The 15596-nt window shown below is 50.4% G+C and overlaps 1 protein-coding gene across 9 annotated transcripts in view; it reads right to left on the bottom strand.

The window, feature by feature from the left end:
• EPB41L1 (erythrocyte membrane protein band 4.1 like 1) overlaps positions 1-15596 on the bottom strand; it is a 135274-nt gene that overhangs the window by 52184 nt on the left and 67494 nt on the right. For all 9 annotated transcript variants that reach the window (XM_018057797.1, XM_018057798.1, XM_018057802.1 and 6 more), the window contains 4 exons: positions 5616-5806; positions 3792-3956; positions 1806-1910; positions 956-998 (listed from right to left, as the gene is read on the bottom strand). In XM_018057797.1, coding sequence (XP_017913286.1) covers positions 956-998; positions 1806-1910; positions 3792-3956; positions 5616-5792 — 490 coding nt within the window. In that variant the 5' untranslated portion in view covers positions 5793-5806. The remainder of the gene's footprint in view (positions 1-955; positions 999-1805; positions 1911-3791; positions 3957-5615; positions 5807-15596) is intronic.

Here is a 15596-nt window from a genome sequence, read left to right as displayed (position 1 = left end):
GGGGGGAGCCTGAAGGCCAGGCCTGGGACCCTGCTGGCCCCAGAGGAGAGGGCACTATCTGCGAGCCTGCCTCTTTGTCTCCAACTGACAGGAGGCTACAGGAAGAATCCTCAAGCCCCCTCCTGCATAGTCAGCTGGCATCCCTAGACCCAGCTGCCTGCTGTCATGGCAACAGACTCGGCTATAGCCTTCCAGCCAGGGGACCAGGGAACCCAAGCACAGCCAAGAGGGTGGAGCCCCTGGTGGAGGCATCTCTGCCTCCAGGCTCCAAGTCCCCACCTACTGCATGTCCCCCTGGCTGAGGCCACCTACCTCTCCCTTCTTCCCTTGAAGGCTGGCCTGTCCCTCCCAATATGCCTTGCTTTCCCCTCTGGGCCAGAAAAGACAGGTTGTTGGCCTGTTCATCTGTCTTCGCTCCAGGCCTTGAAAAGAGTGCAGGATGGTATTGGGAGGCCAGGGCTGGAGACCTGGCGTGGCCAATACCTCACTCTGTGATCTTGGGTAAATAACTGTCTTTTTCAGGGCTTCAGTTACCCAGTATTAAATACAGGACATGTTCACTACCGATCAGTTGGCAGCAGCCTAGAGTGCAGTGCGGACAAGGATTCTGAGTCAAAGGTCACTGATCACCCAAGACAACACTGGCCCGGCACAGGAGGGTGGCTGTTTTGAGGGCCATCAGTTTGCCCCCTTGTCTTAGATGACTCTGTAAGTCCCTTCTGGGCTTGCAGACCTGGGCTGCCTAGGGCTGACATCCTGAATACTCCTTTGCTAACATGCTAACTGACTCCAGACAGTGATTCCTCTTGTCCAGGCTTCAGGCTCCTCTTCTCTACAATAATACCCTGCCTTCCCTAAGATCTGCCACGCAGAGCAAATGAACTCATGGGTCTTAATACATTATCCCAAGGAGGATGCAGGCCCCACCATGTTCCCACTAAGGCAAGTCACTCACTCCGGATCTGCTTCTTGATTTCCTTGGAGGGGTCCAGCCAGTTCTGCAGGAGAAGACAAGAGGTCCTTAGAGGGAGCTGGGAGAGGGGACTTGGGTAGGGCGAGGAGACAGAAATATCCTGAAATGCCCTGCAGACAGCACCCCAGCAGGGAACATCCTTCCCTGGCTGAGCAGTCTGGGTCATTTCCCTTAGGACTGGGAGGTGAGGGAATGAGGCCTGGCTTCACACAGGACTGGAGACCTGGGGCCCTGGGCCTGGCATTGCCCTGAGGAAGCACGGTGAACAGGTAATGCAGCTGGCATGGGTGAGAAGGAGGAAATGCAGACAGGAGTGTCCCAAGGGTGAGGAGGAGTCACTGGGGTTATTTCCCCAGGAAGAGATGTCACAACATCTGGGGCGGACTTGCAGGTCCCAAGGAAGGACCGGCACACAGGGGAGACAGAGAACTGAGGATAGACAGGGATGGATGAACCCTGGGGTTGCGCAAACAGAAGGTGCCTAGTGGGGACTTCCTTGGCAGTCCAGTGGTTAAGAGGTCACCTTCCAATGCAGGGTTGCAGGTTAGATCCCTGATCGGGGATTTAAAATCCCACATGCCCCGCAGCCAAAAAACCTTTAAAACATAAAACAGAAGCAGTATTGAATCAAATTCAATAAAGACTTTAAAAATGGTCTCAGTTCAGTTCAGTCGCTCAGTCGTGTCCGCCTCCCCCCCAAAAAGACAAGGTGCCTAATGAAGGTCTGAGGATTGGTGGAAGCCATAGAATGCGGCCAGGCCAATGGGGGCTTAAGAGAAGACGTCTCCCCGCAGCAGACCCTCCAGCCAACTCCGCTCCCCAGCCCAGGTACCTTCTGACTGTCAGCATCACAGAAGGTCAGGCCAAAGTAGTCCTTCTCCAAGAGGTTGAGGTGCTCACAGACCAGGTCAAACAGCACCTGGCCCCGGCCGTGTTTCTAGAGAGAGATGCAGAGATCCCATGAGGCTGGAATACATGTCAGGGTGGGGTGGGAAGGTGCCCCAGGCTTCACCAGGACAACATGAAAACCCCCAAGAGGCTTCCAGCATCTGGGGAGGATCTCAGAGCTCCTGTCTCCCACCGGGCTCTGCTCACCAAGTCCAAAGGGACCCTGGGGGGACACTAATCCCAGCCCATCCACTGCCTTCGTCCAAGCCCTCCTGGGGTCCTCCTAGCACTTAATCTGCTTGGGGGTAGCCGGAGTGGGGTCAGGGTGTGACTGACTTCTCCTTCCTGGACAGTGAGTAAGAGAAACAGTCTAAGTTGGACCCAAGGACAAGAAAATCAAAAATCTGAACTTTGGATGTGAGAGGAAGAGATGAGCTGCCTGACAAGTCACGGATGTGGGCAGGGGAGGAGGGGTGGGCCTGGGACTCAGTGTCACAGAGTAACTCTCCTCCCCGGTCCCTCCCCTTACACTAAGGGGGCACCCCCTATCCAAGCAACAAGAGAGTTTCTTCAGTTGTTCATAGTGCTTAAATCAGCTTCAGATGGAAGCAGCACTGTGGGAGTCACCTTCTCCCCTAGCTCCCATCATCCACACGTGGTACCTCTCTGGGCACCATCCAGGCCTGAGGATTAGGAAGGACAAAGCCCAGAACTTGTGGATACCCAACCCACAGGTGTGAAGACGAGCACCAAGAGGCATGTGAAGCAGTCACCACCCAAAGAGGCAGTGGACTCCAGGGAGGTGGTGAGCTCCCTGCAAGGTCTGGCAGAGTGCCTGGGAACAGGGATCAGGCCTGACTGTGGGATCGGCTGAAAAATCAAGGGGAATTTTGGGGTTTTGGCCTCCTCTCTTGAAGGAGGCCTTCAGAGAAAGCGGCCTCGGTCAAACCCTCACACTCTCCTAGAGCAGCTGAAACAGCACCCTGGAGCCGGCATGGGCAGAAGACAAGAAGGAGAGGATATCCCTCTCTTTGGCCCTGGGTGTCCACCCTGCAACCCTTCTATGGAAGAAATAAACATCAAAAAAAAAAAAAAAGACAGAAACCCCAACCCTGAAAAGAAGACAGAACCAGCCTCCCAGGGCTTAGAAGTAAGTCAGTCCCTTAAGACCAGTCAGAGGTTGGGGTGGAGTAGAGGGGAACTGGTGGCTCTTGTAACTCTCAGCAGTAAGGCCACCCTCTGGACTTTTCCATACATGTGGACAAGCCGGGAATGGCACGTGGACGGGGGCAGAACCTCTAAGGGGGTGGTCAGAGTTCAGAATTCGAGTGGGAGTTCCAGCCAATATAGGAAAGGGAGACGCTAAATGCGGGGCCAGGAGGGCTGACCCCAGAGAAGAGGTGTCCTCCCTGCCACCCACTGGGGGACAGAACCATGCCACGGGGTTTCTACAAAGCCTATGGGGAGCAGTTCTTCCCATGCGCCACCTCCCTATGCCTGGGGGACACCTTACCATGGAACCCTCGAGTGACCAGTTTGTCCTGGAGCCCTGGACAGGGTGGTTCACAGGGAGAACCCCTCTCCCCATCCAATAAATACATGAAAATGATTCTAGTTGAAACCTCAGTATCTATACAGTGAGATAGAAGAGGCCAGGTCCTACCAGGCTACAGATCAGCCCCTAGACAGTGAATCCTACCCAAGGTACAGCCACCCTAAGAAGGCTTTCTATGTGCAGTCATAAGAGCCCTCTCTGGGCCTTGGTGACAAGGTCCAGGCAAAGGAGGGCTGGCCTATCATTTCACGGCAGTCGGTCCAGGCATCCATTAAGAATGGATGCCCTCTGGCTTCGCCCAGGCTGAGTGCCCAGAGGCCTGTCCTGGCTCCAAGGCCAGTGCGCTGGGGCTGGGGCTGGGCTGTGGCTCCCTACCTCCACCTCGCACTCATACTCAGAAGCATCGAGCAGAGTGACTCGGCAGACGGCGCTCTTGTACTTCTTGGCAATCTTCTGGGGTGACTTCTGGGCCTTGCTGGGTGTGGTCCTCTCTGACAGGCCGTCGGCCTCCCCGTAGTCCTTCTCCTCCATGTCTAGGCTCTGCAGGTCCAACCAAGGGAAGGATTTGGTCAATGAGCTTGAAACCATAGCCTTTCATCCAAATGAGATGCAATGAGGAAGCAGCTGGAGCTAAGACAGACTCCAAAATGAGAGCCATGGCCCTCTAAGAACACCCCCAGGTGACACCCCTGTCTAAGGTGCAGGAGGAGAGTCAGCACTGCATACAATGGGTGGGTTCATAGGAGGGGGCCACTGCTCCCCTTCAGGCAGAAGCATCCCACAGAACCAAACCCAGAGGCCGGCGCTATCCTTTCTCCTTAGAACTAACTAACACTGCCTGAGTTATCAGGGCTTGGCCTCCTCCTTCCCAATCTGTCATTGGGTCAAGCATGAGGTTTTGCTGTTGTTGTTTAGTCACTAGGTTGTGTCCGACTTGTTTGCAACCCCATGGACTGTAGCCCCTGCCAGGGTCCTCTGTCAATGAGATGTCCCAGGCAAGAATACTGGAATGCGTTGCCACTTCCTTCTCCAGGGGATCTTCCCGACCTAGGGATCGAATCCAAGTCTCATGCATTGGCAGGTGGATTCTTTACCACTGAGCCACCTGTGGCTAGGACTGATCTAATGGAAGGAAGGGAGGTCAGAGCCCTGCATATCAGTCCTAACTCTGCAGCAGATAACCTCAATGATCTTGGCTGGGCCCCTTCCCTCTCTAGTCTTGTTGTGAACTGAGGGAGGTGTGAATTCAATGGCTAGATGACCCACCCCCCGCCTCAAGTCCTTTGTCTCTTTATTCTTTTATTTAAGTTTTTCTTTTTTTGACAGTGCTAGGTCTTTGTTGCAGTGAGCAGGCTCTTTAACTGCAGTGTGGGCTTAACTGCAGTGTGGGCTTAGCTGCTCTGTGCATGTGGGATTTTAGTTTCTTTACCAGGGATCAAACCTGCGTCCCTTGCATTGGAAAGCATATTCTTAACCACTGGACCACCAGGGAAGCCCCTTCTTGTCTCTTTAGATGATGAATTTTGCTCTGGAGTCACACCAGGCCTGCCCAGCTAGAATGGACAGCTTGAGGGAAGAGGAAAATAAGGTTGAAGGAACACAGATTTTTCAACACCAGATCTAGATTTGACTTGGAACTTCTCTGGCAGTCCAGTGGTTAAGACTCCACGTTTCAACTGCAGAAGGCATGGGTTCAATTCCTGGTCAGGGAGCTAAGATTCTGCATGCCATGCCGTGCGGTCAATATATATACAGATACAGATGCAGATTTGACTTGCACTTCTGTCACTTTATGCTTCCCTGGTGGCTCAGATGGCAAAGAATCCACCTGCAATGTGGGAGACCTGGGTTCGATCCCTGGGTTGGGAAGATCCCCTGTAGGAGGGCATGGCAACCCACTCCTGTATTCTTGTCTGGAGAATCCCCATGGACAGAGAGGCCTGGCAGACTATAGTCCATGGGGTCACAAAGAGCTGGACATGACTGAGCGACTAAGCATACAGCACTTTATAGCAATGTGAGTCCATCCTGCTGAGGCTCTATTTCCCGCACTGTAACATGAGCAAATGAATAGTTATCTCCTGAGGTCCTGGAGAATAAAATGTAAAAATGAACACGATGGTCCCTGCACAGTGCTCGGCATGTCGTGGGTCAACAGTACACCTCAGTTCCCTTCTTTCCCCGCTCCCGGGCACACACCTGTTCTGCAGGCCGAGCGTCCTGCTGGGGCGGCTGCTTCTCATTGGAGTTGGCCTCGAGATGGCCGTGGCCCGCGGGGGTCACAGGGGTGGTCGCTGCGGCGGCTGCTTCAGGCTGCTGCGGGGCCTCCTCCTGAGCCTTCTTCACCTCAGAATCAGGGCCTGTCTCTGTTGTCATGGTGACCAGCACGCCTGCATTGGCATGAAGGAGAGAGAATGTGATGAGGGAGAGGGGCAGCGAGGGCATGACAGAACAGAGCGAGGGGGACAGGAACCACACGCCGAGAGAGACAGATGGAGACAAATGGACAAAGAGCCACAGAGAGAAGGGGGAGGAGGGAGAGACAGAAAGGGAGGATGGGGAGAGAGTCCGGAGAAGTGAGGGGTCAGCGGCAGCAGCTGAGGTCACAGACCCCCACCCACTACCCTTTGCCCATATAGCTCCTCAGGGACTCCAGTCTATTGGCCCAGGTCTGGAATCAGGGCCCTTCCTGGAGACAAGGAGAGTCTCTCCAGGGGGCCCCACTCTGCCAAGAGCCCCAGGGACAGTCAGGGACTACCTCCAGGCAGGCCCTGGGCCCGGCTGTCTCTCCCACCACAGCACCTGGCACATGGCAGCCCCTCAGCCAATGCTGGATAAACTGAACTCGACCCAAAGAGCCCTGGGCTCCCAATCCTTCCAGCCCTGACATTAGGCAAGGCTCCTCATGACCCAAGCCTCAATAACTCCTGCCCTCTGACTCCACGGGGATGCGGTCAGGATGGATCTAAAGGGGTAAGACAGGTCTTCTTAACAAACGCATAGCCCTGATGATGTCAAAGACGGAGATCTGGGCTCGGGCCCCACGTCTGCTACAAATGGGCAGTCAGTTCGTCTCACTAGGACTCATCCCAAAAGCGAGGGACTCAGAAATTATCTCTGCGACAGACTATTCTTATCATTTCCCCCTTGAAGCAGGAAATGAGATTTCAGAGAATCAAGGACCTACTGCCCAGCTGCTCTTTGGAATAAGCAAATTGCCAAGAGAGAAAAGGAGAGAGAGAATGGCGTGGTCCCATTTATATGTATAAAATGTATATATATAATATAATTTTATACTATAGTTAAATTATATTTAAAATTTATATTATATTTTGTAATATATTTATATATAATTATATTATAAATTTTATATATATAAATATAAATGGGGCCATGTCATTCTCTCTCTCTCTCCTTTTCTCTCTTTGCAATTTGCTTATTCCAAAGAGCAGCTGGGCAGTAGGTCCTTATAAACCCCAACAATCTCAACATCTTAGTGCTTGTACACATGTAGTAAAAGATCTGGAAGGATACTCACTAAACTGTTAAGAGAGGTCAATAATTCGGAAGTAGGTAGAGGACAAAAAGAGAGTTCCACAGGGCATGATAAGAGAGGGAACTTCATTTTTAACTTCATACACTTTAGAATTACTTGCATAATTTTTAAAATACACACACACACACACACATATACACATATATTTAACCCACAAGTTGTTTGTTTTTAGGAAAGCAAAATAATCCATTTCTGACCCCCTTCAGTGAAAACACACCTCTCAAAAAAAAAAAAAGTTTAGAGCTAAAACCTGGAAACAGAAATGAGCAGGAACCCTCACCTGTTGAGTCTAGAGCCTTCCTCTGAATCCATCTTTCAAGAGAAAGATCCAGATGAGATTAGGCAGGTCCCTCCCCCACCCCACCCACCCTGGGGGCCTTTGACGGGCAGATGCAGACAGATACTGATCCACCCTGGGCTGTGCACATGCTCCAAGCCCCAATCTTATTTCCCCCACTGCCTTCTAGGAGCCACCAGCCTTGCCCAAAGCAAAGGGCACTGAACAGAAAGTCAAGGGCCCTGAGCAGCCCCACTCAGCCACCCAACATCTCCAGGGCCCAAGATAGGTCATGAGCATCCTCAATCCCCACCTTATGGATAATGAGCGGAGCACTTTGTAAGCTGGAGCTTGTAGCACAAATGAGAGGGTCTGGTGTTATAGATGCTGTTGTTAAGAAGATGAGGAGGAAGGGAAGGCCTTGGTCCACATGGCCTCATCCCCACCCAGAAATGCTTTCCACTCACATCATTACCCTGGGCTTTATGGTTATAACTTAAAGCCATCGTTAAATAAAAGCTCTGTTGCTTACATGACGCTAAGTGCTGACTCAGTGCCAGAACACAAAGCCACAGAGCTGCTCCGGGGGGGAGGGGGGCGTGGGGGGTGGTGGCGCACAGCCTCATGAGGTCAAACTGAGATGATCTGGATTTCTTCTAAGCCTGCACTGGAGATATCAGGCATTATGCTAGATAAGGCCTACAGGGAAGAACTCTTCATATAAATGCCTGCTTAATTTTGCTTCCAAAAAAAAAAAAAAAAATCCACAGACTAATCTGTATATTTTGTGCTGGGAGAAGCAGAATCCACACACCCCTCATGGATTCAGGCAGCCCAGAGGCTCCAGGACATCTCCTCCTGCCTCTGCTTCAGTCTGATTTCAGCCTGGACTCGCTGAACCTTCACCAGGGCCTGCATCGTCTTGGAAATAGCCAGCCAAGTAATCTTAAATAAATATCCCAGGCTTTCACCACCCAGGTCTCCAGCAGAGGCTGCTGGCATAACTGCTCGGTGCTGGCAGAACCACAGATGAGAGGAACTGGAAGCTTCTGAGGTAATTCAGTCTCCTCCTCTTCTTTTACAGGTGAGACCCAGAGAGCAAAAGGGGCTTGAGCAACAGTCATTTCCTCAGACAGGTTTTCCCTGGTTGCCCCTGCCCACTCTCCTCCTCACCCAGCCTCCTGCCTCCCCAGACCCCAGCTCCAGGTCCATTATTCTTCCCGCTGCACTCTGCTGCCTCAGGCAAACCTCAACAGAATCTCAGAGGAGGAAAAAGCACTCAGGCCCGGGCTGGGAGCCAAGGCAGCGGCATGAGCCACAGACAAATCCTGTGGCCAGGGGCTGGTGAGATAAAAGATGGCGTGTCTGCTCTAGAGAGTGCAAAGAGGTGATGTACAAAATCACGGAGGACACCTGAGTGAAAAAGCATGACACACAACAGTTTGTACAGATCGACCCTATCTTAACTAATGTACACATACAGATACAGAAAACTCAGCAAAGAGGACCTCCCTGGTGGTCCAGTGACTAAGACTCTGCACTCCCAATCCAGGGGGACCAGGTTCAATCACTGGTTAGGGAAAACTAGCTTTCCCCATACCACAGCTAAGAGTTCTCATGCTGTAACTAGAGATCCCGAGTGCTATAAATAAGACCAGGTGCAGCCAAAGAAATAAATATTTTAAGAAAAAAGAAAATTCAGCAAAGTATTAACTATGGTTGTTTCTAGAAGGCGGGTAGACAAATTATTTTTTTTTTCTTCTGTTTAACTGTAGTTCTCATTTTTCTCTACTACACTTGGAGATTTCTTGAATGATTAAAAAAAAAAATAACTAGAAGTCAAAAAATAAATGTTTCCAGTGCACATGGTCTGGTATGACAGGATGAGACAGAGATAAATAAAATCTGTTTAAACCTAAAAGAAAATTTGTGAATTAAAAAGAAAAATCACATTATTATTTTTAAAATCTGTGATGAGGAGAACCTTCTTCATCTCACAAGTCTGGGGATAATGACATGGTTCTCTCACTGGGGCCCAGAAAGTGAGCCAAGAACCCGACCTTGGCTTCTGCCCCAGCCAGTCACATGGGCACAGTTCTGCCCAGGACCAGGTCAGCACAGACTGATGGAACCTGCTGGGGGGCCAAGCTGGCCGGGCACTGTAGCGGACCCAGAGGACCGTGTGCTGGTTCCCATGGAGCTCCCGGCCACATGGGAGGATGATATTCACCCAGGACATGACTTAGATTTGCCCATGTACATTTCAGCGTCTAGAAGATTCTGGGACCTGGTGACTGGGAGTATGGCCTGGGATTTCCAAGAAAGACTTATAGGGTAGGAAGTGCAGGGTGAGCTGGAGTTAGGTTTTGAAAAAAGGGAGACTCTAGACAGGTGATGGCAGGGAGGACATTTGGACTAGGTCACCATGTGGGCAAATGCTCAGATGTGGGAACAAGCAGGGATGTGTAGAGGACAGGGAGTCTTGACCTCTTGTATTTTTTTCATATTTAGTTATTTGGCTGCATTGAGTCTTAGTTGTGGCATGCACACTCTTAGTTACATATGTGGGATCTAGTTCACTGACCAGGAATCAAACTCTGGCCCCTGTGTTGGCAGCATGGAGTCTTAGCCACTGGACCGGCTAGTGAAGTCCCGGTGTTGACAACTTGACTTCTTGGAACAAGAAGCCTATAAATGTGAGCTCCACACAGGCTGGCAGGAGGAACAGGTTTGAGTCAGAGAAATGAAGAAGCTGGAGGTGGATGGGGTCGGGGGCCGGTGTGGGGGGCAGCAGCTTTGCAAGACTCAGAAATGTTACTCTGCTGCAAAGGGTAAGACTCCTGTCACCGAGCCATTGCAGGCCAGGCCTAGCGTCAAAGACCATATGCAGAGTCATCTCATGGATCCTTCCATGCAGGGCAGCAGGGCCAGAGGCAGACCCAGGTCAGTGAGACCTAGACCCAGAACCCTCCCCCACTAGCTCCCTCTGGGACACTGGGCAAGTGACTTCACTCCTCTGAGCTTAGGTCATCTCAACCCTAACACAGAGATATTCCTCCCTCCTTCTCAGGGGGGTGATGGAAATTCAGGAAAATAGCATAAAGAGGGCACCCAATAAAACAACCCTGAGAAGATCCAGAATGACAAGTAGTAATGGGAAGCCAGAGTGGGAAGTGGTCTGCGAAGCTGAGGTTTAGAAGTGCCCACCCTGAGACGTCCCTGGGTGGTCCAGTGGTTAAGACTTGGCGTTTCCACTGCAGCGGACACAGGTTCAATCCTTGGGCCATGGCGGGGGAACTAAGATTCCACATGCTACATGAGGAGGCCAAAACACACACACACAAACCCAACAACAACTAAAAAAACAAAAACAAAAAAAGAAGTGCCTACCCAGAACAGATGGAGAGAGAGACAGAGGCCAGCAAAGCCTGACTGATGACACTAACATATGAAAACCCGAATGCACAGGATTAGAAAAGGGAAAGGTCAGCCAGAGAAGGAAATGCTGACGGTGCCTGCGCCAGCCCTGTCTGGAGGTGAGGGGCCCAGCAAGGCCCAGCGTGCTCGCCTGGCCCCCTCTGGGGCCAGCTCAGCAGCCTGTCAGCCTCTGACACTCTTCAACACTGCAACCACAGGCTGGGTCCCCGGGCTCACTTTCTGGGGGCACTAAGCAGGCTTCAGACACTGTGGCTTTCCATCTGGGCTGCCTAGAGGGAGAGGGTGTCTCCGCTCGGAAGAGGCAATGCCCACTTGGCCTGCGGTTGTACCCCCACATTAAAAGTGAATTGACTGGTTTATACATCAAGCTCCCCCACCAGGGTTAGTGTGACTCAGCATCTCTGAGTCCAGTAAATTGGATTTGTTCTTTTTCTCCAGCCCTACTTCCACCCAGGTCCAAGCCACTCTCAGCTCCTGTCTGCATGGCGGCTCCATCTCTTCCACAGTCCCTTTAGCCACTTGGGCTCTCCTAGGGCTTATTCTCCACAGAGGATCCAGTTACAGTCCAAGTGGACAGCCTCTTTAAAACCCCCAATGACCTCCCATCAAAATAAGATGCAAATTCCTTACCAAAGCTCCAGGTCCCTGCATAAGGCCTCTGCTTAGCTCCCCTACTGCCCCCATCACTGTGACAGTGGTGCCACACAGGTTTTCTGTCTGCACTGCAGTCACGCCAGGCTTGCCCCTGCCTTGGGTCTTTGCCCTTATTGCTCCCTCTATGTGGACAGTGGGCTTGTCCCCTGTCTCTTGGTAGCTTTCACCCTTCGGATCTCAGTTTATGTGCCTCTTGACCACTCTGTCTAAAGTGGGTCCCTCTTTCCATTTTATTTTATTTTATTTTATTTGGTTACAGCTGGTTTTTTGGTTTTGCTTTATTCTGTTTTTGCCATCTTAACCACCTTTAAGGGTAACAATTCAGGGACAATAATTACATTCACAGTGTTGTATCACAAACACTACTACCTACTTTCAAAAAATTTCACCACCCATCAAAAAGAAACTTTATTCCCATGAAGCAAGCATGTGTTTCTTCATAAGTTCACAAATTGTTTCTACTCCTTCTCTAGAATGTAAACTCCACAAAGACAAAACTTTATGTCTTGGAAATTCCTTGGTGGTCCAGTGGTTAGGACTCCCGTGCATCCACCGCAACGGGCCTGGGTTCGATCCCTGGTCAGGGAACTAAGATCCTGCAAGCTGTGTAGCATGGCCAAAAGACAACAACAAAAAACCTTTATCTGTCTCATTTGCCATTTTCCCCAGGGTTTAGAGCAGTTCTTGATAAATAACAATGACAAAACTAACATTTATCGAGTTTGCTATTTACCAGGCCCTGATCTAAGCATTTTACATCATTTAATCTTCATAATAACCCATAATAGGTACTCTCAATATCACCATTTTACAACAGAAGGAACTAAAGCACTGAGAAGTGAACTAACTGGCCCAAGATCATGCAGCTAGTAAACAGCAGTGTCAGAATTCAAACCCACTGGGGTCAGATGGATACATGGAAAAACACATGGGTGATGGGTGGATGGAACAGCAATGAGACGAGTCAAAAGACCTGGGCTGCACTCACTTCAGGAGCCTGTCCTGACAACTTATCAGATCTTAAGCAGCTAACTTTTCCATCCAAACTCCTGATATTATCATCCTTATTTGACTGATGAGGACACGGGCCCAAAGATGCCTACCGATTTGCCCAAGGTTATAAGGCTGTGCCAAGACTCTTTGACTCCGACGTCCGTCCCACTGCATGACATTCCAGCAGCTTCAGGGGGTTTGTCTGTACTAATTTCTCCCAGGGGTAAAACTGGCTAAGGAAAAACTTCCTAAGATTAAAAGGCAAATACACTGAGAAGAGCTGAAGTTAGAATCAGAACCACCATTTCTTGTTTCAGTTCTGCCATATCCTATTTGATGGGTCTTGGGCGAGTCACTTCCCCTTTGTGAGCATCAGTTTCTCCGTCTGTTAAGCAGGGAGGAGAGGCCCTAATCGCCCACTTCAGAGCAGGGCCATGTAGAGAAAAAGGATGTTTCAGAGAACAAAAGGACTTTGAAATGCAAAAGTTACAGTCACGCTAAAGAGAAGGGAGTGTGTATCACAGATGTTTATGACATGCGTCCTAGAAGCATGTCTTTGCATACATATGCACTGCAGTGGAACCGCGTGAGAGCACACACAGCCACGAGTGTCCATGGTCATGAACAATCACTCCCCAGCCACGAAGGCTCTCTTCTAAATCTGAGACACTAACAACTTCTGTCCAGACGGCTGTGGGAATTCTGAACCAGGCAGGAACTCACAGTAGGAAGGAGTGCAGAGAGGAAGAAGGAACAGGGCGTGGAAAACGCCAAAACAAAGAGAACGCTAGGCAGAAAGTGAGAGTCTTCTGAAAGATGTTTTCAATGATCACCGTTACCAAGATCATCCTTTCTTTTGGGGAAGTCACGGGGCACATCTTCCCCATCCCCCTAGGACCAATTCCTGGGCTGTTGATCCCCATTTGCACCCCCAGAACCATGTCCCACTCAAAGAACCAGGAGGCTGAGCTCTTGGACTGTCCTTTGAACTCCTTTGCCTGCTGACCTCTGGTTGCCTTTGGTCAATGGGAGGCACTGGCAGGAGGTCAGAGAGTGGAAGCAGAGAGGGGGTAGGTCTCCCCAGTAGCCCTCCCTGTGGTTCTAGTGGCAGCTGAGTGGCTCTGTGACAGCTCCATGCACAAGCCCAGTAACACTATTCCCTCACTCTGTTCATTCAGGCCGAAGGGAGCTAACAGTCTCTGTCACCGTGAGTTTGTGGGTCCCCCTCGTGGGTTCCCTTAACCCTGCCCACAGCTTTCTTCACATCTCCAAGTTAAAGCATCTGAGTTTTCTGCCAGAATCTGACTGATACACTGTGCTGTGTACTGAGCCGCTTCAGTCACATCTCTTTTGTGACCCTATGGACTGTAGCCCACCAGGCTCCTCTGTCCATGGGATTCTCCAGACAAGAATACTGGAGTGGGTTGCCATTTCTTCCTCCTCCAGCAGATCCTCCTGACCTAGGGATTGAACCTAAGTCTCTTATGTCTCCTGCAGGCAGGCAGGTTCTCTACCACTAGCGCCACCTGTGACTGATATACCACCTGACAGTAAATAGATACACGAACTAGAGAGGGAGGGGAGGAGAAATTGGAAAGAGGCAGTATAGTCGAATGGTTAAGGATAGACTAGGCGACCAGGAAACCCTGCATTCTCCCTTAATCTCACTGGGCCTCAGTGTCTTCATCTGTAAAACCGCGATGATAATCTTACCCATTTACTAGTTTTACTAAGAAAACTGAATTAGACCAAACTGAATTTGGCTCGTAAAGCACTTACAAGCCAAAGCCCACAGTTAAGTACTCAAGAAATATTAGAAATTCTTATTGTCTGAAGGCTCAAAGGTTAACAAGAGCAGAAATTACAGACTTTTGTTTTTTTTACTTTTTAGGGGGTTCTCTATGTTACACCATTTTCCTACTATGAGCCTGTACTACCTTCAGAGTCGAAAAGAAAAAGAAAAGAATTAAAAGAAAAAATACAGTGAGAGAAAGAGAAGCTATTAAGATTTATTCTTCTCCCTCTGGGAATGATGTTAACTCCCATTGGGATCTCCCCAGTGCAGAACATTCACTTCCTTGAGTGACAGTCTCCAGGTGGACATGAATGAAATGACCACCCGTGAGGAGGGAGGAGGGGGACTATGCCACCTTCCCAGCCAGGCCTCTGATGGAGCCCGAGGGGTAGAAACAGGAGCTGGGCCTGCAGTCATTCCTATGTGGCAGGGCGGAGACGGCAATTTGTCAGAGGCCGGCGGTACCCATGGGCACCGCATTAAATAAAATCAAGCCATGTGAAGAGGCTGCCACCCGTCAGCACTGGCTTCTTGCCCAAAGGTCTCACATGCCACCGCGGAGCCACAAACTGATGTGCCATTGTAGGCCGGGGACCACGTGACATGCCCAAACTGCAGAGTAAACGGCATCAGAAAGGAGAAAAGCCTCCTACTTGGTCTACACGGATGACCGCAGAGGCAGAGGAGACCTCCCTGGAGTGGGACACCCTTTCTGAGAGCCGGACCATGAGCTGGCTGTCTTCTGGGCTTTGTCACCTTTGAGCTCCACCAGGGACACATGAGATGGGTGGGTTTATTCCCCCAGCAGGCAGGGCTGGCCAAGGTCACATGGCTTGTCAGTTCGAGTTGAGCAGGGACTCGGACCCAGGTCTGCTGGCTCACGGCTCCATGCTCTTCCTCCTCAAACCTGCTACATCCCACTTGCTGTCAACCATGTAACCAAAGCTACTGTTGCTCTGGATGTGGAAATAACAGCAGTATCAACCCCTCCCACGTGCCGGGTGCTTTACAGTCCAAAGGATCCTTTTATCATCATCACTTCGCTTGGACCTCACTGATCAGCAGTTGGTGAGAGGGAGCGGGGAACTGCAGTAACAAACATGGGCTTTGGATCAGTGTCCTTGCCCCTCGGGGCTCTGCTGAGAAGGGAGGTGAGGAGGGGAAAGAAGCCCAGAGAAGCAGGGAACCCTCCCCAGCAACCCTCTGTAATCTCACAGTTTCTGAATCTCTCTCACTTGATTTTCTTGTTTAAACACTACGAGAGTTCATGGTCAGCGTTATTTAGAACAGAGTAAAATTGGAAACAACTTTAAATGTCCATCAACCCCCTGTTGATGGCCAAATGAACTAGGATTTATCCTGTGAAAAAGGAATTACAAAAGTATTACATATCTAGTGTGAACATTTTGGGGATGGGGTTTAGATGCACTGACATAGAAAGATGTTGCCATATAGAATGAAAAAAAT

This window comes from Capra hircus, chromosome 13 (assembly GCF_001704415.2).
Source record: "Capra hircus breed San Clemente chromosome 13, ASM170441v1, whole genome shotgun sequence".
NCBI lineage: Eukaryota > Metazoa > Chordata > Mammalia > Artiodactyla > Bovidae > Capra > Capra hircus.
This window is presented reverse-complemented; position numbering and strand designations above follow the sequence as displayed.